At 35.8% G+C, this 26,826-nt stretch overlaps 2 protein-coding genes across 2 annotated transcripts in view; both read right to left on the reverse strand.

Annotated features, from left to right (window-relative positions):
- LOC123245883 (immunoglobulin lambda-1 light chain-like) overlaps positions 1-26,826 on the reverse strand; it is a 1,010,762-nt gene that overhangs the window by 292,231 nt on the left and 691,705 nt on the right. The gene's annotated exons all lie outside the window — the stretch shown is intronic.
- LOC123245795 (vomeronasal type-2 receptor 26-like) overlaps positions 6,302-26,826 on the reverse strand; it is a 38,374-nt gene continuing 17,849 nt past the window's right edge. Inside the window, exons 5-6 of the mRNA XM_044674799.1 lie at positions 8,326-8,449; positions 6,302-7,197 (exon numbers count right to left, since the gene is read on the reverse strand). Coding sequence (XP_044530734.1) covers positions 6,302-7,197; positions 8,326-8,449 — 1,020 coding nt within the window. The remainder of the gene's footprint in view (positions 7,198-8,325; positions 8,450-26,826) is intronic.

The following is a 26,826-nucleotide window of genomic DNA, read 5'->3' on the forward strand; positions in this document are numbered from 1 at the left end:
ATGTGATTTTTGTTTGTTAGACTGTTGATATGGTCAATTATGTGGATGGTTTTCCTAATGTTGAACCAACCTTGCATTCCTGGTATAAATCCCACCTGATCATGGTGGATGATCTTCTTAATTACTTGCTGGAGTCTCTTTGCTAGTATTCTATTTAAGATTTTTGCATCTATGTTCATTAGGGAGATTGGTCTGTAGTTTTCTTTCTCTGTTTTTGATCTCCCTGGCTTTGGAATCAGTACCATATTTGTGTCATAAAAGGAATTTGGTAGGACTCCTTCTTTGCTTATCATATCAAATAATTTGTATAGTATTGGGATTAGTTGCTCTTTGAATGTCTGATAGAATTCACTTGTGAATCCATCAGGCCCTGGCGATTTTTTCTTAGGGAGTTCTTTGATGGCTTGTTCAATTTCTTTTTCTGATATGGGATTATTTAGGTATTCTATTTCTTCTGCTGTTAATCTAGGCAGTTTATATTTTTGTAAATATTCATCCATATCTCCTAAATTGTTATATTTATTGCCATATAATTGGGCAAAATAGTTTTTAATGATTGCCTTAATTTCCTCTTCATTAGAGGTGAGGTTTCCCTTTTCATCTTTGATATGATCAATTTGGTTTTCTTCTTTCCTTTTTTTTATTAGATTGACTAGTACTTTGTCTATTTTATCTGTTTTTCAAAGTACCAGCTTCTAGTCTTATTTATTAATTCAATAGTTCTTTTACTTTTGATTTTATTAATTTCTCCCTTGATTTTTAGTATTTCTAATTTATTTTCCATCTGGGGATTTTTAATTTGCTCTCTTTCTAATTTTTTGAGTTGCATGCCCAATTCATTAATCTCTGCCCTCCCTAATTTGTTAATATATGCACTCAAGGATATAAATTTCCCCCTGAGTACTGCCTTGGCTGCATCCCACAGAGTTTGGTAGGATGTCTCATCATTGTCATTTTCTTCAATGAAATTATTGATTGTTTCTATGATTCCTTCTTTGACAAATTGGTTTTGGAGGATCATATTATTTAATTTCCAATTAGTTTTTTATTTTCCTGTCCAGGTGCCCTTACTAATTATTATTTTTATTGCATTATGATCTGAGAAGGTTACATTTATTATTTCTGCTCTTTTGCATTTTTTGCAATGATTCTATGCCCTATAACATGGTCAATTTTTCCCCAAGATCATCAGGGGTAAAGAGAACCTATATGTTATAAAACATTTGTAGTACTTCTCTTTGTGGTGGCCAAAAACTGGAAATGGAAGGGATGTCCATCAGTTGAGGAATGATTAAACAAATCATATGACCTGTGGTTGTGATGAAATACTACTAAACTGTAAGAAATGATGAGCAGGTTAACTTAAAAAATGGAAAGACTTACATGAAATCATGAAGAATGAAATAGGGAGAACCAAGAAAACATATACAGCAACAGAAATATTGTTTGAAGAATGACTTGTGTATGTCACCACTAGGGAAAGAACTGATAAAAAGAAATAAGCAAGACATTGTTTTATATATACATGTATTTGTTTGTCAAATGATGCCTATTTCAATATGGGGAGAGGAAGGAGAAGGAAAAAGTTAACTGGCTATTTTAAATTAAAAATAAATAAATACATTTAATAAAAATAACGATTAATTACAATATTATATGAAGTATTTTGAAAAATAGCCAAAGAAAGAATTCTACAAAATTCCTTTTATGATACAAATAAGGCACTGATACCCTAAAGCAGGAAGAGAAAAAACAGAGAAAGAAAACTATAGACTAATCTTTCTAATGAATATGTATGCAAAATTTTAGATAAAATACTAACAGGGAGATTACAGCAATATATGACAAGGATCACATAGTATAACCAGTTAGGTTTTATAACAGTAGTGTAAGGATGGTTCAATATTAGACAACTGTCTACCAAAATTAGGCACAAAAGTATGTATCTCAAAATTAAATAAAAACCCAAATTATTTTGCACCTTGAATAATGAAATTTGAACCTTTCAGAGAGGCCTCAATTTCTATGTCCCTTTAAGAAATGTCCATAGATTTCCAAGGATTACCTTCAATCTTTAGTCCTTTGAGTTAAGCCAGGCTAAAAGTCATTGTAGAAGCTAGAAAAAACATAAGACAGAGTGAGCAGAGTGGGTCTTAGAAAATAATGGAATGGCTTTGAATCATTCTGATGCCTCCCTCTGCCTGAAGATTGAGATACTCAGTTCTCAGGACTCCCAGGCTCCCAGGGTTTTCCACATCCATTTATGGAATCAGTGCAATAATGCCTTTAATCCCAAGTTTAAATGAATAAATTTAGAGATTTATTAATTTTAAGTAATTGAAACATTTTAATTTATTTATTTCAGCCAACAAAACTCTTTATTTGTACAATGGGATGGATTTCTCTAATTTTTTGGACAACTTTTAAAAAATGGTTCTTTCCAGTACTCTTAATGCTATGTTAATAATCTGGAAAAATTCCAAGAATATAGCCTGAAAAATTAAATGAGAACCAAATTATTTTGTATTTTGGGCAATTTTAAATTTGGACCATTTGAACTGGTCTCAACTTAATGTTTTTTTTAAACTCATACCTTCCATCTTGGAATTGATATATTATATTGCTTCCAAAGCAGAAGAGTGGTAAGGGCTAGCCACTGGTTATTAAGTGACTTGCCTAGGGTTACATAACCAGAAAGTATCTGAGATCATATTTGAACCCAGGACCTCCTGTCTCTAACTAGGCCTCTCAATCCACTGAAACAATTATCTGCCCCCCAAATTGTATATTCTTTGAGGAAATGTACAAAGACTGTCTCATTGAGAGTATTAGGAATAAAATTCATTAGACTGTGTATTAATTCATAATTATTTATTAGATATTGAAAGCAAGTGAGAGAGAAAAGCACTTAGTCACTTGACCATGCCTAGCTAATGTGAGTTTGCTACTCACTTTATGTCTCTGTTCACTAACCAAGAGAGGCCATGCCAGGAAAAGTCCCAAGGCCAGCATGATGCTTCCTAACCAAAGATGGTGTGTGAGCTGCCCCACCAGGGAAATTATTTTACCAAGAGACTTGTCATTTCCTCCCATCCCTTAATTATAATCCTTCTGATGGCATTCCTTGTGGGTCTCCCTGTTTTGACAGATTTGACTTCAGTGAGGGTCAGAGGCCAGTCTTACAGGCACCAGAAGCCATGTGGGACAAGAATCTAGAATGTTCTGAAATGCCTAAGAGCCAAGAATCCTCTATCATCCTCCCATAATACTCATGCCCAGTCAAAGTGTGTAACCTTGGATTGAAATGGATTTTCAGAACATTCAGAGGAAACCATTTATATTCAAGTCATGCAAGACCAACATCCAGGAATCTTGTTCTGTGTTTCCATATCCTTTCATCCGTTCACAGTGTCCCTGATTCATCAAATGCCAATTTTTCTTACTTTGTCTTGCACTACTTATTGATAAGTAAGTGTTCTCTTTAAACTGCCATGGAATTTGTTTTTCCTTTGGCAATTATTGTCTTCTCTGTTTCTCATGTTTTATAGTAGAATTTCCTACTTTCTGAAATCTTTGGCAATCTCACCATTTCCCCTAATTTTTCTCTGTTCATATTCTGACTTATTTATTTATGATAACCTCATTGGGGGGATGTTCGGATCTTCTTCCTCTCATAAAGTGAAATCTTAATTTCATCTGCCAAGGTTTAAGTAAGGACAGAACTGATGTTAGTTCAAACTTGTCATTAACTCTCAGGCTCAGTGTACTGTCACACAGTAATCTATGTGCCCAATTTTCTTTTCTAGGTTGTTCAGTCCTCTGGCCTTGAAGTATTATATACTGTCACATTACTCTGGTAGGCTGAGCCAATTTCTACTCTACAGACTTTGGATGTCAGAGGCCCTGAGAAACAGTAAGGCTTGGGGCATGGAATTGTTCTGTGGAAAGCTCAGACTCATGACCTGCTCCTTTTCAACTCTTTCTGCATTCTCTTGCCAAGCTCTTTTGGATCCTAGAGCATGAACATGTGAGGAGTTGGGAGAGAATGCTGCTGAAGCATTTTAGAGAGTCTGGATCAGCTCCATTTCTTGTTAGTTTCTCTACTTTGTGCTTCATTAGGGTTTTCCAAGTATCAGACCATGGAGGCAGCTGAAATTGCTTTGCCTCTTGAACATGCTTCTTATTTTGGAGAGACATAAGATGCTGTAGAAAGAGGCATATTCCCAAAGACACAATATGAGCTGAATACAAATAGTTCAATTATGCGTGAGCTTCAAGAAGAAGAACAAAAATTGGGACTCTATGGACTCTAGTTAAGGGCCAGTAAAGAAAGTGAAGTCTATGTAACAATATTTAAGAAATGAGGGTGGAAATGATAGGTTGATAGCCATATAGAAATAACAGAATGAGGGGTTCACCGCAAACTCCTGAAAGCTTAACTTGCCTTTATTTTATTTCATTTCTTTTTATGCCATTTAGTATGAAAATAAGTCATGTAATCCTTTAAATAATATGTATGTAACTAGAATATGAGAAAGGCTAGTCCCAGTTGTTGAGTGTGTATAAGTAGTAATAGATAAGGAGAAAGTTTACTAAACAGCATTTGTTTATAAACTTTATCATAGTAAGTTCACATCTTTACTATCTCCTGATTATGAATAAGATAACAGAAGCAATCATAGGGTCAATTGTCAAAGTAGGAATAGTATTTACTTTTATAGGAATTTATGTCAATCAGAGGGTCCTCAGATTTTATGACTCAGTGAGATGACTCTGATTACCTTAATGTGTCTTCCTAAGAGCTATTGTCTGATGATCTTAGTTATAAGATCAATAAATTGCTTGGACCTTGAACTAGAATTTATCAGCTATTAGGTAACATACTTTGAATATGTGGGTATTTAAAAAAACTATGAATGTCCATAAAATGTTTTTCATCATAGACTGGTTGTGATGGGATCACTGATTCTTTTTGCCCACAAATAAAGTGAATATTCAGCTAAGAAATATGGCCCAGAGACTTCCTTATTTCTTATAGACCCCAATTAATTATAAAAAAATAAGGAGTGAAATTCACGAGAGACACTATTTCTTAATTTTAAAAGTATTTATTGACTGGTTAAGACATCTTAATCTGGTTAACTGCCTCTCTTCACAATCTGGCAGGGTGGAAAAAAGAGAGCAAAAGAGGTTTCCCTCCTCTGGTGCAACTTTATATACAATTCATTAGATCCCCACTCATTCTCTCTCCTTGATATCTTAGGATATCTGTGATTGGTAATCATCTGCCCAGGAGGTGGACTTAGAGACCTCAACCCCTCTGTCATTGCTTCATCACAGGGGAATCTGAGTCTTGCTTCATGCAAAGAAAATATTAGCAGAACCTTCCCTCTCTGCCAAGTGGCTGTGGTAATGTTAAGTCAGTTAAACATGGCTGCTAGAGCTTTCTGACTTCCTTTAATCTTTTCAAGGGTTCAGGATTCACCACGGTGAGCCCTTCCTTTATCTTTTTATGGTCTTGTCAAAACAAGTGAGGTCCTAACCCAGTTTCATAGCCTGGGTAGAACTTGTTTAATTCTGACCTTAGAATCAGATTGTTCTTTGGGGGCTAAAGGGAAAAATACTTAAAATATCCTAATTCAATATTAATTTCTACAAAAGCTAATGCATTTTAGCTGAATAAATGAACCAATCAAATGTAAACTGGCATGAATAATTCCTTAATCAATTGAAATGATCATTGGGTCTTTGTGTCAGCAAATGAAAGCAGATGATCCAGATAGAAGCTAGCTTGAAAGTAGAGGTAGAAAATGTCATAACCTGTGCAGCTATAGATAGAACTCTGAACTTCCTGGATTTCCATCATTTAGGTTGTTGTTGAATCTAGTGTGAAGGAATCCTTGATGGGAATTGACAATGGCTGTTGGAAATGGGAGCATTTCCTCACAATTCTTGGCCTCCCACTCTTCTATTGTCCAAGGAATGACACTGAGAGCATCCAACATTCCAAAAATTTGAAGTTCTCAGTTTGAACCCACTGCATTGGTAGCAGCATTATCAAAATTAGCATCAACATGGTCAGAACAGTAGTTGTCATCAAAATTGGGAGATTCAGTCCATACATGAGAGGGGAACTTGGAAAGTATCCAGAGTGAATGTCATAATATAGTAATTAGGGTTGAAACATCAACCAAACAGATAAATATGTCTAGGCTAGGTTAATGTGGATTATTCTCAAGTGTATCATTCCTGGAACAGAAAGTATAAGGTTGTGCTCCAGAAAAATCTTGCCTCTGGAATTTCATTTATTCTTGATCTGTTCCAGGGTATTTCTGTCTGGCTTCAGGAGGATCACATAACATTTGGGAATAAAGATGCAGCCCAGTAGCCCAGCACTGGAGGCCAAGATGGAGAAGATCTCCACAGTCACCATGGCCTTCCCTTTGGTGCTCTGATATGTGGGCAGAAAAGAGCCCCAGACACTGCAAAACACCAGCATGCTGAAGGTGATGAACTTGGCTTCATTGAAGGTATCAGGCAGGTTTCTGGCCAGAAAAGCTACAAGAAAGCTTCCCAGAGCCAGAAGGGCCATGTAGCCCAAGACACAGTAAAAGGCAAAGGCAGAACCCTCATTACATTTAAGGATGATGTGGCCATATTGAGAATGTGTGTCTGCCTCTGGAAAGGGTGGGGAGGTTCCCAGCCAAATGCCACAGAAAATCACTTGCAACCCTGAGCAGATGAGGACAACATAGACAGATACTCTAGGATGCATGAACATGCGGATCCTGCTCCCTGGCCTGATACCCTTGAAAGCCAGAAGTACTATGATGGTTTTAGCCAAAATGGAGGAAACAGCCATTGTGAAGACAACTCCAAATACAGTTTGTTGTAGGAGACAGGTGACAGTGTTAGGATGGCCTATGAAGAGCAGGGAGCAGAGGAAACAGAAGATAAGGGAGATGAGGAGAGTATAGCTGAGAGTCCTGTTATTGGCTTTGACTATGGGGGTGTCTTGGAACTTCAGAAAGACCCCCAGAACCAGAGCTGTCAGTAAAGAGAAGGAGACAGCCATAAAGGCCAAAGTCATCCCCAAAGGTTCTTTCATATTCAGGAAGGTGACGACCTTGGGGAGGCAGCGATCTCTCTGCTTATTTGGATATTCATCCTCTGGGCACTTTGTACAATGTTCTACATCTGCAAGAGGCAAAGAAGAATTCAAAGTTTAAAATCAAAGGATTATCCCTATGCCCAGATATAGGAAATAGGCATGCTAGCTGTGACACCTTCTTCTGACACCAGATGTCACAAGATCTCCATTTCCCTTTGATGAGATTCAATGCCTTTAGTAAATAACATGGCACCTACGGCCAGATCCAATCTTTTTGTGTTTTTTTTTTTATGATTGCCTGGTTTTAGATCACATTGATTCTCTGTATTCCTTTTACTTAACTAATGACATTTGTTTCTTTTAATTTATTCTTTTAGTATAATAAAACTTGGAAACTGTAAAAATTACTTCTGAGTGGTTCTGTTGTATTGTACATCAATAACTCTAGGAAAAGATTGCCCGTATTAATCTTTCTTCTTTCTTTTCCTGGTTCCCAGTTCACACCCTCCCATAATGAATTTGTGAGAGTTTTATACATATTTTCAGATGATTATACCTGTTGTCTCCTTGATGGGAATGGAAACTCTGAATGCAGGAATTATTTCCATTTTGATTTTGTATCCCCGCCATTGTTCATCAAGTCTGTCACATATTAAATGACTATCAAGTGACAGATTGATGATTTGTCGCATAGCTGGCATATTTCTTATGGAATAATCCTCTTTTGTTTTGTACTTGGTTGTTCTGTTAATGCTCAGGAAATTGATGCCTTCACAACATATTCAATTCTGTAATATCTTAATAATATGGTTTATTCAGAGAGCTTCAACCTAAATTATCAGTAGTTCATAGATTGTATTGTTTTTCATTTCATATATCCACATGGACATATTCATAGAAACAAACATATATACATACCCTCTAATCACTAAACATTATATACAGGAGAAGAATAAGGGATTTTAGTTTCTCCAAAAAATAAGACATCAAATAATTTTATTCCTATAGATCACACTTCTCATTGTGTCATGAGATCTGAAGGACCTTCCCTTGATTACTTATTTCAGGACATTTCTCAAGTTTTCTTGGTTCTCATATAATGTCTTCCTCTGACAGTGATGCACCAGGGGCTTGTAGGTGACTGTACAAGAATAATATATCATTTATTTTCTATATCAGTGATCATGTGAAGTAAGTCCCCTGCAGAAACTTACCCTTCAGACTAGAAATCTCTCCTTCTGGGCATGGAGAGCAGTCAAAGCAGCAGGCAGGCTGCCCCTCTAAAGGGGTCTTCCTAAATCCAGGACCACAGCTGTCACTACATACTGCACAGGGAACCTAAGAGAATAACAAGAGAGTGAAACATGCATCTTTTACTGAGAGCTGCTGAGGATTTGGGGCAGAAAAAAGGAATCTTATCTATGTAACTCTGCTTGATGGCCATCTCATAGACAGATAAGTTGTAGTATAGATAGAATATTAAGCTTGGAGTCAGGAAAATCTGAAACATATTAGCTCTGAGGCCCTGGACAAATCAATTTACCTTTTTCTTCCTCAGTTTACTAAAGTTTCAAAAGGAATCAATAACAGCACCTCAAAGGACTGTTGGGAGGATAAAATCCTACTTATAAAACCACTTGGCAGGGGTAGGGGGAAGCTGGGTAGCTCAGTGGATTGAGAGCCAGGCCTGGAGACGGGAGGTCCTAGGTTCAAATTCAGCCTCAGACACTTCCCAGCTGTGTGACCCTGGGCAAGTCACTTGACCCCCATTACCTACCCTTACCACTTTTCTACCAAGGAGCTAATACACAGAAGTTAAGGGTTTAAAAAAATTAAAAAAAAAACACTTGGAACACACCAAGTCCTTGATAAATGCCTCTTCCCTTCCGCCTTCATTTTATAAACCTTTTTTTCATGCAAAATAGTTTTCTTCATTAGTCATTTTGTGTAAGAGATTTCAAATGGGAAAAATAAAGAAAATGACAGAGGGAACTACAGACACTAGGAAAAGGGTATGCGTAGGGTATGTCATATCATACTATGAACCAGGGAAAGAGGAGATCCTAGACCTCTACCAAGACCCCTAACCAATTTTAATCACAGATCCAGAGTGCAATAAAAAAGGGGAATAAAAATTGGTCTTAGACTTACTATGTTTTTCTATGGCAGGAGCACTTTAAGTAAAATACATGATAACATTGTGGCTCCCATCTTGAGTGCAGAGCATTGTTGGCCCCAGTTTCTATCCCAGCCTGAGGTCTGCAGAGAAACAAGCAGGGCAGGATTCCCTAACCCAAAAGAAACTATAAGTCTGTCATTCTGAACCAGCAAAGCTTCCCAAATGGTTGATAGTCACTTTACTGTTTTTTAAATGACAGCCATTCTTTTAAAAAAATTTTTTTAAAACCCTTTCCTTCCATCTTTGAATAAATATTGTTTATTAGTTTTAAAGCAGAAGAGTGGCAAGGGCTAGGCAATGGGGGTTAAGTGACTTGTGTAACATGCATAATTTTAAACACTTGCCTAGGGTCACAAAGCTAGGAAGTGTCTGAGATCACATTTGAACCCAGGACATTTTGTTTTAGTTCTGATCCTCAATCTACTAAGTCACCTCACTGCCCCCTGACTGAGTCATTCTATTGTTGCTTTAATCCAAATATAGGTAAAAAGGAAGAGATTTATAGCAATGTTGAGGGAATGGGAGAGGGTGAGCAAACAGCCTTTATTCAGAATCAGACCATTTTGAAAACAGTGAAATCTTGATATCTTTACCTGAATTATATTGACATTTTGGAATAACAGCAAAGTCAATACTCCCCAGAAAATAGCAAGATGACTATTCTAAACCTCCCCTCCAGAAGTGTCTAGAGCTGATATAAACATAAGCCAAATCCAAAGTAATGATGTGAACCAGGAGAATAATCAAACAAATAAAAGAAAAGTAGAATAAAAATTATTAGCATACTGTGGATGTTGAAAACACAACTCAGAAAAAAACTACAAAATATCTACCAAAAAAACTCAAAATAAAACAAAGATTTGATGTAAGCGCACAGAATTCGTGAAAGAAATGAATCAATGGTTTTCCAAAGGGCTAAAATTCTTTCTTCAGTGAAATCAAAGTAGTGGAGGAAAAATTGGAAAAAAATGACAGATTTCAGGGAATGAATTGCAAAGTAAGTAACCAGATTTGAATAAGAGGTACACAACTTTATTCATGGCACAAACTCTGAAAATTAGCATGGAATAAAGAAGTCACTGACCTTATCAGACAATAAGAAATATTGCATTAAATTCAAAAGAGAGAAAAAGAAAAAAAACCCACAAATAATTTATTGGATAAATAAGTGTCTTCTAAAATATTGAGGAGAAAAAAAAATAAAGTTTGGACTACTGAAATTCTATGACCAAAGACAGAAACCAAATATCTCTATTCCTGAAATATTTTTTCTTTTTCTTTTAATTTTTCATCAATTACTTGTGTCTTAAAAAACACATTACCTTGTGTCTTGGAATTAGTACTGTGTATTGCTTCCAAGCTAGAAGAACAGTAAGGGTTAGTCATTAAGGGTTAAGTGTTTTCCCAGGGTCACACAGTTAGGAAGTGTCAGGTCAGATTGGACCCCAAATCCTGGCATCTCTAGGCTTGGCTCTCAATCCACTGAGCCACTTAGCTGCTCCCCTCAGCCCCATTATTTGTAAAGACAATTTCTTCAGCTCTTTAAACATTTTTTGAATCCTAAATTCTCTCCCTCTCTTCCCCTCTCAGTGACACTGTAAGTAATTTGATAAATATTTTAAATGTAAGGTCATGGAAAGCATTTTCAGTGCTAGTTATTTTGTAGAAGAAAATGAGAAGAAAAAAGAGGAAAGTTAAATATAGTATGCTTTGGTATGATCTCCATCATTTCTTTATCTGGAGGCAGATGACATTTTTCACTGTGTCTGTTGGGATTGTCTTGGATCATTGTATTGCTCAGAATAGCTAAGTCATTCAGAATTGTTTATTGAACACTGAACATTGATTTATTGAACATTGCTGTTATGATTCTACTGTTCAGTGTTCTTCTGATTCTGTTCACTTCAGTCTGCATCAGTTCATGTAAGTCTTTTCCTTCCTCTATGTTCTTCTCCTCTGACCATCCTCAAAAAGGTGTGCTGACCATTATCTTCCCAATCTTTTTTCACTCCCTTTTCTTTTCCTCTTTTCCTTTTCTTTTCCTGTAGGGTGAGACCAAATTCTATACCCTATTGAATATGTTCCTATCTTTTTGATCCATTTTTTATGAGAGTAAGGTTCAAGCACTTTCCTCTCCGCTTCATCAACCATTCCATTGTAAGATCTCTTTTGCACCTCTTTTATGTGAGATAGTTTACTCAATTAAAATTATATCTTGAGAATTCTGGTAAGATAGTGGTGTAGATGGAGTGAATCTTAAAACCTCTGCACCCTTACACACCGAGATAGAAAACAATGTGCTTCGAGAAGAAAGAGGACCAAATCTAATAAAGGGACAGAGCAGGGGGAACCCTACTGCAGCACAACCAAAGAGGTATGCCAAGAAAAAGGCTTCAATACTTGAACTATCAGGACTGAGGGCATAGAAGGGGAATCCCAGGATCCCAGGACGATTCCCCCATGTGTTGTGCAGAGTCTCCAGTGGCCCGGGAAATCTCAGGGCTGGTGGGTGCACTGGTCAGGAGAGAGGGCCTTGCTGGCATAAGACTCAGGGAATCAAACACAGGCACTGGAGAGGTGACTGGAGATCATGTAATAGGGCACAGAAACATGGTAAACAAATGCAAAAAAGCAGAAATAATAAATGTAACCTTCTCAGATCATAATGCAATAAAAATAGTTTTTAGTAAGAATACATGGAGAGGCAAACCAAAAACTAATTGGAAATTAAATAATATGATTCTCCAAAATAATTTAGTGAAAGAACAAATCATAGAAACAATTAATAATTTCATTGAAGACAATGACAATGATGAGACATCTTACTCAAACTTATGGGATGCAGCCAAAGCAGTTCTAAGGGGAAAATTTATATCACTGAGTGCATATATTAACAAATTAGGGAGGGCAGAGGTTAATGAATTGGGCATGCAACTTAAAAAACTAGAAATTGAACAAATTAAAAATCCCAAGATGAAAACTAAATTAGAAATACTAAAAATCAAAGGAGAAATTAATAAAATTGAAAGTAAAAGAACTATTGAATTAATAAATAAGACTAGGAGCTGGTATTTTGAAAAAACAGATAAAATAGACAAAGTACTGGTTAATCTAATTAAAAAAAGAAAGAAGAAAACCAAATTATTAGTATCAAAGATGAAAAAGGAGACCTCACCTCTAATGAAGAGGAATTTAAGGCGATCATTAAAAACTATTTCACCCAATTATATAGAAATAAATTTAACAATCTAGTTGATATGGATGAATATTTGCAAAAATATAAATTGCCTAGATTAACAGCAGAAGAAATAGAATACTTAAATAATCCAATATCACAAAAAGAAATTGAACAGGCCATTAAAGAACTCCCTAAGAAAAAAATCGCCAGGGCCTAATGGATTCACAAGTGAATTCTATCAAACATTCAAAGAAAAATTAATCCCAATACTACACAAATTATTTGATATAATAAGCAAAGAAGGAGTCTTACCAAACTCCTTTTATGACACAAATATGGTACTGATTCCAAAGCCAGGCAGATCAAAAACAGAGAAAGAAAATTACAGACCAATCTCCTTAATGAATATAGATGCAAAAATCTTAAACAGAATACTAGCAAAAAGACTCCAGTGAGTGATCAAGAGGGTTATTCATCATGATCAGGTGGGATTTATACCAGGAATGCAAGGATGGTTCAACATCAGGAAAACCATCTACATAATTGACCATATCAACAAGCAAACCAACGAAAACCACATGATTATCTCAATAGATGTTGAAAAAGCCTTTGACAAAATACAACACCCATTCCTACTGAAAACACTAGAAAGTATAGGAATAGAAGGTTCTTTCCCAAAAATAATAAACAGTATATATCTTAAACCATCAACAAGCATCATCTGCAACTGGGATAAATTAGAAGACTTTCCAATAAGATTAGGTGTGAAACAAGGATGCCAATTATCACCTCTTTTATTTAATATTCTACTAGAAACACTAGCAGTAGCAATTAGAGAAGAGAAATAAATTGAAGTTATTAAAATAGGCAAGGAGGAGACTAAGCTATCACTCTTTGAAGATGATATGATGGCATACTTAAAAAATCCTAGAGAATCAGCTAAAAAGCTAGTAGAAATAATCAACAACTTTGGCAAAGTTGCAGGATACAAAATAAATGCACATAAATCATCAGCATTTCTATATATTTCCAACAAATCACAGCAGCAAGAGGTAGAAAGAGAAACACCATTTAAAATTACCCTAGATAATATAAAATACTTAGGAATCTATCTACCAAAACAAACACAGCAATTATACGAACATAACTACAAAACACTTTCCAAAAAAGTAAAACTGGATCTAAACAATTGGAAAAAAATTGAGTGTTCATGGGTAGGACAAACTAACATAATAAAAATGACCATTCTACCCAAATTAATTTTCCTATTTAGTGCCATACCTATCAAACTACCAAAAACCTTTTTTACTACATTAGAAAAAAACCATAACAAAGTTTATTTGGAAGAACAAAAGATCAAGAATATCAAGGGAAATAATGAAAAAAAAAACGTGAAAGAAGGTGGCTTAGCAGTAACAGATATTAAGTTATACTATAAAGCAGCGGTCATCAAAACAATATGGTACTGGCTAAGAGATAGAAGGGAGGATCAGTGGAATAGACTTGGAGTAAGTGATGTCAGCAAGAGCCCAACTTTTAGGACAAAAATCCACTATTTGACAAGAACTGCTTGGAAATTTGGAAAACAATATGGGAGAGATTAGGTTTAGATCAACATCTCACACCATACACCAAGATAAATTCAGAATGGGTGAAAGACTTGAGTATAAAGAAGGAAACTGTAAGTAAATTAGGTGAACACAGAATAGTATACCTGTCCGATCTCTGGGAAAGGAAAGATTTTAAAACCAAACAAGAGTTAGAGAAAATTATAAAATGTAAAATAAATAATTTTGATTATATTGAATTAAAATTTTTTGTAGAAAGAAAAACAATGCAACCAAAATCAGAAGGGAAACAACAAACTGGGAAAAATTCTTTATAACAAAAAATTCTGACAGAGGTCTAATTACTCAAATATACAAGGAGCTAAATCAATTGTATAAAAAATCAAGCCATTCCCCAATTAATAAATGGGGAAGGGACAATGAATAGGCAATTTTCAGATAAAGAAATAAAAAGTATCAATAAGTACATGAGAATGTGTTCTAAATCTCTAATAATTAAAGAAATGCAAATCAAAACAACTATGAGGTACCACCTCACACCTAGCAGATTGGCTAAAGTGATAGAAGGGGAGAGTAATGAATGTTGGAGGGGATGTGGCAAAATTGGGATGTTAATGCACTGCTGGTGGAATTGTGAACTGATCCAACGATTCTGGCTGGCAATTTGGAACTATGCTCAAAGAGCAATAAAAGAATGCCTGCCCTTTGATCTAGCCATACCATTGCTCGGATTGTACCCCAAAGGGATCATAGATAAATAGATTTGCACAAAATATTTATAGCTGCGCTCATTGTGGTGGCAAAAAACTGGAAAGCAAGGGTATGCCCTTTAATTGGGGAATGGCTGAACAAATGTGGTATATGTTGGTTGTGGAATACTATTGTACTCAAAGGAATAATAAACTGGAGAAATTCCATGTGAACTGGAAAGACCTCCAGGAATTGATGCAGAGTGAAGGGAACAGATACAGAAGAACATTGTACACAGAGACCAATACACTATGGTAAAATCGAATGTAATGGACATCTGTACTAGCAGCAATGCAGTGACCCAAGGCAATTCTGAGGGACTTCTGGAAAGGAACACTACCCACATTCAGAGGAAGAATTACAGGAGTAGAATCACAGAAGAAAAACAACTGCTTGGACACCTGGGTTGATGAGGACATGATTGGGGATGTGCACCTGAAAAGAGCACACCCATGTAACTATCAATAATGTGTAAATAAGTCTTGACTGACCACACATAATAAAACCAGTGGAAATGCGAATTAGCTACAACAGAGGGGGGCGGGGAGGTTGAGGGAGTGAAGGGGAAAGTAAAAACATGAGTTATGTAACCATGGAAAATTTTTCTAAAAATAAAATTTATTAAAAAAATGAAATAAAATAAAAAAATTATATCTTAACCCAACCCCCAGTGCATTAATCTTTCTTAAACCTTAGTTTTATATTTTTCGATATTATCCTATCATACTCAAGTCATGCCCTTCATTTCTGTCTGTGCATACTTCTAATTTCCCTAATAATGAGAAAGTTCTTAGGAGTTATAAGTATCATCTTTCCAGTAAGTTTATTATAATTGAATCCCCAATGATTTCTCTTTCCTGTTTACCTTTTTGTGCTTCCCTTGAGTCTTACATTTGAGAACCAAAGTTTCTATTTAGTTCTTCTCTTTTCACAAGGAATACTTGAAAACCTTCCATTTCACTGAATGCTGATTCCCCCCATGGAAGATTTTATTCAGTTTTTCTGGGTAGGTGACTCTTTGGTGAAATACAACCTCCTTTGCCCTCTGAAATATCACATTCTAGACACTTTCTTCCTTTAATGAAGAAGCTTATAAATGTTGTTATCATGACTGTAACTTAGAAATATTTTAATTGTTTGTTTTTGACTACTTGCACTATTTTCTCCTTGTCCTAGGAGTTCTGGAATTTGGCTATAATATTTTGGGAATTTTCCTTTTGGAATCTCTTTCATGAGGAGGTCAGGGGATTCTTTCCATTTCTATTTTACCCACTGGCCCTAGAATATTAGGGTACTCTACCCTGAAAATTTCTTGAAAGAAATCTTTTCTAGTTCTTTTTTTGATCATGGCTTCAGGTAATTCAATCATTCTTAAATGATCTTTCCTGGATCCCTTTTCAGTTCATTTGCTTTTCCAATGAGGTCTTTTTAATTTCTTCTATTTTTATTTTTGACTTTGTCTTATTGTTTCTTGATGTCTCTTGGAATCATTAATGTCCACTTGCTGAATTATAATTTTTTACAGAACTCTTATCTTCAGTGAGCTTTTATGCCTCTTTTCCCATTTGGCTAATTCTATTTTTTAAGAGTTTTTTTTTCTTTAGTGAAAACTTACACATCTTTTTCATGTGGTCAATTTTCTTTTTGAATTCTCTTCAGTGAATTTTTGTCCTTCTTTTTACTGAGTAGTTGATTAATATTTTAAAGTACTATTTTTCTTTAATTTTTTTTGTGCCTCCTTTATCAAGCTCTCAATATTTTTTTTTCATGAATTTCTGGCATTGCTCATTTCTATTCTCAGTTTTTCTTCAACTTCTATTGTTTAGCTTTCAAATATTTTTTGAGCTCCTGTAGATGTTCTTTTTGACCTTGTGATAACCTTGTATATTTCTTTGAGGCTTTAGATGCTATAGTATTGCTTTTGATGTTTTTTTTTTCTGAATTTTTGTTTTGGTCTTTACTACTCTCCCAAATAACTTTCAATGTTTCTTTTTGTTTGCTCATTTTTCAGTCCTTTTCTTGCCTTTTAATTTACAAATGGTTAAAGATGTTAAAGTTTGACACTATTCTTGATTGAAGATGGCTCTGTTCTTAGTGGCAGGTTCTGTGAACAGCTAGCTTCAGATCTCACTTTGGGTATCTATTTGTTTTTAGTTCTTCTAAGGTGTTATGATCTAAGGAGAGATGGGTTTAATATTCTTTTGATCTATGCTTTCCTATAGAAGTGATCACAAGCCCTCTTTTCCACCCTGGCACTGTGATCTGGGTCCCCTGCTCCACTGTTTTGCTGCCACTGAAAGTTCTGGTATGCTAGTGCCCTGACTCATCCTGGACCTCTACCTGGGCCAGTGACCCAGGATTGTGTCCTGAATCTGTGTATCATCAATTCAATTGAGTTCATCATTCAGATCCAGCAAAAGGAATCACATAATTTTCTCATCAGTTTTCTGATCCCCTCATCATCTGCAGCTGAGATCTCTGAAAGTGTTTATTGCTGATTCAGTCACTCCTAAAGTCTGTGTTGACTTGCTGATGCAGAAACTATCTTGGCCTGCTTATCCAAACTCCACTCCCATCCCATTGCAATAGACCTTTAGTGAAGATCTTCTAAATTATCTTGGGCTGAAAAAATTGTTTCATTTCATCTTTCTTTGTTAGTTCTATGGCTCCAGAATTTATTTTGAGATGTTACATCCAAGTTTTTTGAAGTATAAATTGGGAAATATTAAGAGGGTTCTTCTATTCCATCTTGGTTCTGGTGTCTTCCAGAAATCTTAAAAGAATCTTACAATCAGATATCAATGTGGAAATAGAAAGAATCAATTGTTTTCATCCTGAAAAGAAGCTCAAAATGAAAATCCTGAGGAAATTTCTCAACAAATGAGAGTTTCCAGCCCCAATAACATATACTACAAGCATCCAGAAAGAAAAAAATATTCATATCCTAGTAATCACAGTCAAGTTCACACATAATTTAGCAGTCACCACTTTCATGGATTGGAAAGCATGGAATACCATATTCTAGGGGGTAAAGGAAATAGCTTTGTAGCCCATAAAAATTACCTAGGGAAAATAAGTGTAACAATGTAAAGAAAAAAAAAGACAGATCATTAAGGAAATAGAGAAGTACAAAATAAAATTTCTGAAAAGATTTGAACTGCATTGAAATGTTGACATTCAAAAATGTGCTAAGAAAATTATAAAAATATAAACACAAATGTAAAATGATGACTAATGAAACATAAGATTATATTCTAATGTGGGGGAGATAACTCACACATTACCTCTGAACCTTATTGTTTGGGACTAATTAGAGTATACCTGGAATTGGGTCTATAATCCTTGATGATCTCAAGAGAAGAGTGGAAAGATGTGAAGAGAAATGCATTAGAATGGAATACTAGAGATATTGTCTCACATAATCAGCGTGCACAAAGGTGATATCTGTGTGGGTATGGCATAGGGGAAGGGAGTTGTTAAAAATTCAACTTCATTCATATATGAACAATTCAGAAAAGGAGAAGATGGAAGAATAGAACAAGAAATAGGATGAAAAGTAAGAGAGAGGGCAGATTAAAGGAGAGATATGGCTTAAGCAAAATATACTGTCAGTCAGGATGTACAACATATTTTAAACTCTTTTTTGAAGTGACAAAGAATGGGAATCTTAGGTCGTATTGTTATAAGGAAAGAGCATATGAGCAGGAACTGTTGAAAAGGCAGGGGCAGGATAGGTTCTGGAATTCTGGAGAAGTGACAGGGGGGTCTTCTTTTTTTTAAATAGCAATTAAGTTTAATTTTTTTAACATTTAATAATATTTATTTTTTAGAAAAGTTAACATGGTTACATGATCAATGTTCTTACTTTCCTCTTCACCCCCCAAATTCCCCCCCACCGCCATAGCCAATTTGCATTTCCACTGGTTTTAACATGTGTCATTGATCAAGATCAATTTCCAAATTGTTGATAGTTGCATTGGTGTGGTAATTTTGAGTTTGCACCCACAATAATGTCCGCCTCAACTCATGTGTTCAAGCAGTTGCTTTTCTTCTGTGTTTCCACTCCTGCAGTTCTTCCTTTGAATGTGGATAGTGTTCTTTTACATAAATCCCTCAGAATTGTCCTGGGTCATTGCATTGCTGCTAGTCCATTACATTCGATTTTACCACAGTGTACAATGGTCTCTGTGTACAATGTTCTTCTGGTTCTGATCCTTTCGCTCTGCTTCAATTCCTGGAAGTTTTTCCAGTTCATATAGAATTCCTCCAGTTTATTATTCCTTTGAGTGCAATAGTATTCCATCACCAGCATATACCACAATTTGTGCAGCCATTCCCCAATTGAAGGGCATACCCTCCTTTTCCAGTTTTTTCCACCACAAAAAGCACAGCTATAAGTATTTTCATATAAGTCTGTTTATCTATGATCTCTTTGGGGTACAAACCCAACAATGGTATGGCTGGATCAAAGGGCAGGCATTCTTTTATAGCCCTCTGAGCATAGTTCCAGATTGCCATCCAGAATGGTTGGATCAGTTCACAACTCCACCAGCAATGCATTAATGTCCCAATTTTGCCACATCCCCTCCAACATTCATTATTCTCCCCTTCTATCATTTTAGCAAATCTGCTAGGTATGAGGTGATACCTCAGAGTTGTTTTCATTTGCATTTCTCTAATTATTAGAGATTTAGAACACTTTCTCATGTGCTTATTGATAGTTTTGATTTCTTTATCTGAAAATTGCCTATTCATGTTTCTTGCCCATTTATCAATTGGGGAATGGCTTGATTTTTTATATACAATTGATTTAACTCCTTGTATATTTGAGTAATTAGACCCCTGTCAGAGTTTTTCATTTTAAAGATTTTTCACAATTTGTTGTTTCCCTTTTGATTTTGGTTGCATTGTTTTTGTTTGTACAAAAACTTTTTAATTTTATATGATCATAACCATTTATTTTATATTTTGTAATTTTCTCTAACTCTTGCTTGGTTTTAAAATCTTTACTTTCTCAGAGATCTGACAAGTATACTATTCTGTGTTCACTTAACTTATTTATACTTTCCCTCTTTATATTCAAGTTATTCACCCATTCTGAATTTATCTTGGTGTAGGGTGTGAGGTCTTGATCTAAACCTAATCTCTCCCATATTGTTTTCCAAATTTCCAAGCAGTTTTTGTCAAATAGTGGATTCATGTCCCAAAAGTTGAGCTCTTTGGGTTTATCATACACTGTCTTGTTGATGTCACTTACCCTAAGTCTATTCCACTGATCCTCCCTTCTGTCTCTTAGCCAGTACCATACCATTTTGATGACTGCTGCTTTATAGTATAGTTTAATATCTGGTACTGCTAGGCCACCTTTCTTTACATTTTTTTCATTGTTTCTCTTTATATTCTTGATCTTTTGTTATTCCAAATGAACTTTGTTATAGTTTTTTCTAATTCAGTAAAAAAGTTTTTTGGTAGTTTGATAGGTATGGCACTAAATAGGAAAATTAATTTAGGTAGAATGGTCATTTTTATTATGTTAGTTCATCCTAAATATGAGCAATCAATATTTTTCAATTGTTTAGATTTAGTTTTAATTGTTTGGAAAGTGTTTTGTAATTCTTTCCATATAATTCCTGTATTTGTTTTGGTAGATAGATTGCTAAGTATTTTATATTGTCTAGAGTGATTTTAAATGTCGTTTCTCTTTCTATCTCTTGCTGTTGTGTTGAAAATATATAGAAATGCTGATGATTTATGTACATTTATTTTGTATCCTGCAACTTTGCCAAAGTTGTTGATTATTTCTACTAGCTTTTTAGCTGATTCTCTAGGATTTTTTAAGTATGCCATCATATCATCTTCAAAGAGTGATAGCTTAGTCTCCTCCTTGCCTATTTTGATACCTTCAATTTCTTTTTCTTCTCTAATTGCAACTGCTAGTGTTTCTAGTACTATGTTGAATAATAGAGGTGATAATGGGCATCCTTGTTTTACTCCTGATCTTATTGGGAAGGCTTCTAATTTATCCCCATTGCATATGATGTTTGTTGATGGTTTTAGGTATATACTGTTTATTATTTTTAGGAAAGGTCCTTCTATTCCTATACTTTTCAGTGTTTTCAATAGGAATGGATGCTGTATTTTGTCAAAGGCTTTTTCAGCATCTATTGAGATAATCATGTGATTTTTGTTTGTTAGATTGTTGATATGATCAATTATGTGGATGGTTTTCCTGATGTTGAACCATCCTTGCATTCCTGGTATAAATCCCACCTGATCATGGGGGATAATCCTCTTGATGACTTGCTGGAGTCTTTTTGCTAGTATTCTATTTAAGATTTTTGCATCTATGTTCATTAGGGAGATTGGTCTGTAGTTTTCTTTCTCTGTTTTTGATCTATCTGGCTTTGGAATTAGTACCATATTTGTCATGAAAGTAATTTGGTAGGACTCCTTCTTTGCTTATTATATCAAATAATTTATATAGTGTTGCTATTAGTTGCTCTTTGAATGTTTGATAGAAATCACTTGTCAATCTGTCACTCCCTGGCGATTTTTTATTAGGGAGTTCTTTGATGGCCTGTTCAATTTCTTTTTCTGATATGGGATTATTTACCCATTCTATTTCTTCTGCTGTTAATCTAGGCAATTTATATTTTTGTAAATATTCATCCATATCACCTAGATTGCTATGTTTATTGCCATATAATTGGACAAAATAGTTTTTAATGTTTGCCTTAATTTCTTCTTCATTGGAGGTGAGATCTCCCTTTTCATCTTTGATAATGTCAATTTGGTTTTCTTCTTTCCTTTTTTATTAGATTGACCAGTACTTTGTCAATTTTATCTGTTTTTTCAAAATACCAGCTTCTCATCTTATGTATTATTTCAATAGTTCTTTTACTTTTGATTTTATTAATTTCTCCCTTGATTTTTAGTATTTCTAATTTAGTTTTTATCTGGGGATTTTTAATTTGCTCTCTTTCTAGTTTTTTAAGTTGCATTCCCAATTCATTAATCTCTGCCCTCCCTAATTTGTTAATATATGCACTCAAGGATATAAATTTTCCCCTGAGTACTGCCTTAGCTGCATCCCACAGAGTTTTGGTAGGATGTCTCATCATTGTCAATCTCTTCAATAAAATTGTTGATTTTTTCTATGATTTCTTCTTTGACTAACTGGTTTTGAGAATCATATTATTTAATTTCCAATTAGTTTTTTATTCCCCTGTCCAGGTGTCCTTACTAATTATTATTTTGATTGCATTATGATATGATAAGGTTACATTTATTATTTCTGCTCTTTTGCATTTGTTTGCAATGTTTCTATGCCCTATTACATGGTCAATCTTTGTGAATGTACTATGTGCAGCTGAAAAGAATGTGCATTCCTTTTAGTCCCTATATATTTTTCTCCACATATCTATTAGATCTAATTTTTCTAAGACTTCATTCACCTCTCTTATCTCTTTCTTATTTATTTTTTGGTTTGATTTATCTGGATCTGAAAGAGGAATATTTAGATCTCCCACTAGTATGGTTTTACTATCTATTTCCTTCTTGAGCTCTGCCAGTTTCTCCCTTATGAATTTGGATGGTATGCCACTTGGTGCATACATATTGAGCACTGTTATTTCCTCATTGTCTATACTCCCTATAATCAGGATGTAATGACCTTCCCTGTCTTTTTTAATCCTATCTATTTTTACTTTGGCTTTGTCAGCAATCATGATCACCACTCCTAACTTCTTTTTCTCATTTGAAGTCCAAAAGATTTTGCTAAAGCCCTTTACCTTAAACCTGTATATGTCCACCCGCTTCATATATGTTTCTTGAAGGCAATATATGCTAGGATTTTGGTTTCTAATCCACTCTGTTATTTGCTTCTGTTTTATGGTCCGGTTCATCCCATTCACATTCAGAGTTATAATTATCAGTTGTGTATTCACCAACATTTTGTCATCCTCTCCTAGTTCTTCCTCTTCTTCTTATACTATTTCATTTTAAACCAGTGATTTGCTTTAAGCCAGTAACCCTTTTCCCCCTACCTTGATTTACTTCTATTTCTACCCCCTCCCTTATTATTCCTCTTTTTATTTTTATGGCCCAATGAATTCCCTCCCCTTTCTTCTCTCCTTCCTCTTTTCACCTCACTACTCTCCTGCTCTCCTTGGTTTATCCCTTCTGATAGAGTTTTATATTTCAATGTTTATACCTACCTTTCCCTATCAAGGTTAATTACACTGAGAGTAAGGTTTAAATATTACCCCTTAATGCTCTCTTCCTCTCTTTCTTATAATAATATTCATCCTCTCCCCTTCCCATGCACTCTTTGTGTGTAATAGAATATCCTATTTTTCTTATTCATTCAAGTTTCTCTTGGTGTCCTCTAGTATCCTCCCCCCTCTTTTACATCCCCATATCATCTTAGACCATTTAGTACTCCAACCTCTCCCTATGAATAATTCTTCTAATTACTATTATTATAGTGAATAGAGTTCACTACAGAGAATTACACATAACATTTCTCCACATAGGAATACAAATAGTTAGATCTTATTGAAGCCCTTAAAGAGGCAATTTTAAAAAATAAGAGTTTTCTTTCTTTTCCCTCTGTTTCTTATTTACCTTTTCATATTTCCCTTGATTTTTGTGGTTGGATATAGAACTTTCCATTTAGTCCTCATTTTTTCTGTTCAAATACTTGGAAATCTTCTATCTTGTTGAATGCTCAAACTTTCCCCTGGAAGTATATGGTCAGTTTTGATGGGTAGGTTATCCTTGGTTGTAGAGCTAGTTCTTTTGCCTTTCTGAATATCATATTCCAAGCCTTGTGGTCTTGTAGTGTAGAGGTTGCCAGATCCTGTGTGATCCTGATTGTTGCTCCTCGATATCTGAATTGTCTCTTTCTGGCTTCTTATAAAATTTTTTTCTTTTACTTGGAAGCTCTTGAATTTGGCTATTATATTCCTGGGGGTTGTCTTTTCAGGGTCTAGTGTAGAGGGTGATCTATGGATCCTTTCAATGCCTATAATGCACTCTTGTTGTAGAACTTCAGGGCAGTTTTACTGAATAATTTCTTTTAGTATGGAGTCCAAATTTCTATTAATTTCTGCTTTTTCAGGAAGACCAATGATTCTCAAATTGTCTCTCCTAGACCTCTTTTCTTGATTTCTCAATTTCTCATTGAGGTATTTTATGTTTCCTTCTATTTTATCAGTCTTTTGACTTTGTTTTATTTGTTCTTGCTGTCTTGAGAGATCATTAGCTTCTAATTGCTCAATTCTAGTCTTTAGGGACTGGTTTTCCTTTTCAATTTGGTCTGTCAGGTTCTTCAAGGCTTCTAGGTGGTCATTTCTGGTCTTCAGTTTGATTAGAAATTCATTTGATTTCTGAGCCTCCCTTTCCATTTGCAAAATTCTGTCTTTTACGCTGTTATTTTCTTGCCTGACCTCTGCTATCTTTCTCATCATCTCAGATTTGAACTCTTCAATAGCTTGTGATCAGGTTGCATTATTTTGGGAATTTTTGGATATGATTATTTTTTTTGTTCTCCTCTGCTGTTTGCTTTGTTGTCTGCATTTTCTCTGTGTAAAAGCTGTTGAGTGTTAAAGATTTCTTCTTGATGATCTTACTCTTTTGTGGTTCTTGTGGATGGCTTTCCATTGTGAGCTATGTGCCCTCTCAGGTTTATCCTCACACCCAAGATCTGGCTGCACTCTTTAGGCTCCTGAGTTCTCAGGTCTAGCTGTTCTCCGGGTCAAGCCTCCTGGTGGTCCCCTTGCTTGTTCCTCTGCCCGAAGCTCCTTTAACAGTCTCAGGGAGCTCCTTCCATGGTTGTGCACCCCTCTGCATTGGGTCCCCACCCAAGGTCCATGCCTGCACTCAAGATCTGGGTCCTCACCTGAGCTCAGGGTCTTAGTTCAAAGTATGTGCATTCTTTAGCCTCTTGGGGTCTTAAGTCTTTCTGCTCTCAGGAGCAGGCCCTGGTGAACCCAGGTAGCTGCCAAGGACTTAATGGCTGCCCCAAACTTGCTCTAACTCTTTTGAGCTGTCTTTGGCACTGTAGGTGGTGTGGGGGATAGGGAGTTGTTCAGCTTACGTTTTAGTGAGAGCTGTGTCACCTTTTTATAGCATGGAAATGCCTTGATTCAACATACCTTCAGTGCTCTGTTGTGGGGTCCCTTCGTTCATCTGCATTTCTTTTTATGTCTTTTTGAGGAGTCCTTTATGTGTGGGTTAGGAGAGGTTAAGCAAGCTGCTTTTACTCTGCTGCCATGTTAACTTGGATGCCAACAGGCTGTCTTCTAATAGACAGCTAAGCTGGAGGTTGAGTTTTGTCTAGTCTTCTGGGGTGGATCTGGTGAGCTGTCTGTTCTCTCTCCTGTGACTTTCCTTCTGATCCATCTTACCAACAACCTGTTCCTGTGTTTATTCTCTTCCTGCTGACTGAGATAAATAGCAATAGAAGCTGCTTGAATCATACAAAGCATCTATCAGTGAGAACCTTTCCCTGACCCCTGCTCCTTCTTAACTTCCAACTTCATCACCTCTATCATCATCTAAGCAGTGATTTGGGTTAGTGGAGTGTATTTATTGTAGAGACTTGGACTTTAGGTAGAGTGTTACTGACAGTGCAGGTAACATTTCACTGAAGGGAACAACTAGATTTAGTGGGGAGGGTTAAGTGTATATTTAGATAAGATCTGTTCCAGTTCCCTTCTCTTCCTTTCCCTTCCCCTAAGTAAACCTCTGTTTGGACTGCATTTGTATTCTGTCATCTTTATCCTGTTGGCCTTCCCAAACCCTGTTAATCTTCTGAAACTGTTCCTGAACAATCATTTCTAGACCTACTAATATCCCATTACCAACTTGGTATCTTCTAGTTACTTAATTCAGTATTGTTGGATAGAATTTAAGGGGTGCATTGGAACCCCCAAGAAGGCAGAGTCAGTTGAAAACCATTAGAACCAAGGGTACAAAAGGGGGACGCTCAAGCAGAGGAGAGCTTTGGGTTTTGGAGTGCTAGAAGGAGGGAGATATGAACATGACATTCTTAGATCTAGCATACTTCAAGCCTACTTATCCTTGTGCACCTATACCTGTGGCCATTTTTGAAATTCTGCCGTGTCTGACCTTGACAACAACTGGTGCTGATAGCTTAGTGACTGATTACAGAGTCTGAGTATCACTGAACATTATCAACAGTTGCCCTCAATAGCCCCTCTGAAGATCATTAATTCACTTTAAATAGTTAGGAGTAAGGATTTAGTGGATAGAGGAAGAAGTGTTTTCAGTTTGGGGCTCTTAGCCCTGGCTGGATTAAGATGTCCACAAGCTTCAATTGATAATATTTAGATATCAACCTTTCCCTCTTTCCTTCATCCTCCACCCTTCACCTTTGATATATTCAGTTATTAAAGAAAGTTACATCAAGCCAGAAAGCATTTGAGTCATCTAACTAAGTATCCAAAGAAGACAAACCCAGCACCTTTACCTGTGAAGCTCCTCCATCTTTAAATGTACTTTCAGTTGAGACAGGGAAGACATCTGTGAGAGGCTTATCAGGTTATTCCTGGCTATGGACATCACACACAGCCAAGAGACATTTCTCCTTGTAGCGATACACATCCTTCAGCTAATCCAGAGTACTAGGAGTGTATCAACCTAGTCTTTCTAGGGTAGCCATTAGCCTCTGTCCTCAAGTAAATTCAGCAGATTCCTGTACTGCCTTGGGAGAGAATCCCAATTACTGCTGTCACTCCTTCACCCACCCTCACTCAACAAGCCTGCTGTTTATACAGTACCCATAAATTAAAAAATGCATGAACAAGTTGTGATTTATATAATGGGTTATATGGCATATTTATAGATATAGATAGTATAAGTCTAGCTGAGCCATTTTCAGGGCTTTTCATGTACATTTAGTGTTTCATAAAACTCTCACCTCTCCTTCCCAGAAGCTGTATGCAGCATGCATAGCATAGGGTAACTGAGAGGACTCAGACCTGTTGTTGGTGAGTTAGTGATATATATATATATA

Source organism: Gracilinanus agilis, chromosome 1, assembly GCF_016433145.1.
Source record: "Gracilinanus agilis isolate LMUSP501 chromosome 1, AgileGrace, whole genome shotgun sequence".
Classification (NCBI taxonomy): Eukaryota; Metazoa; Chordata; class Mammalia; order Didelphimorphia; family Didelphidae; genus Gracilinanus; species Gracilinanus agilis.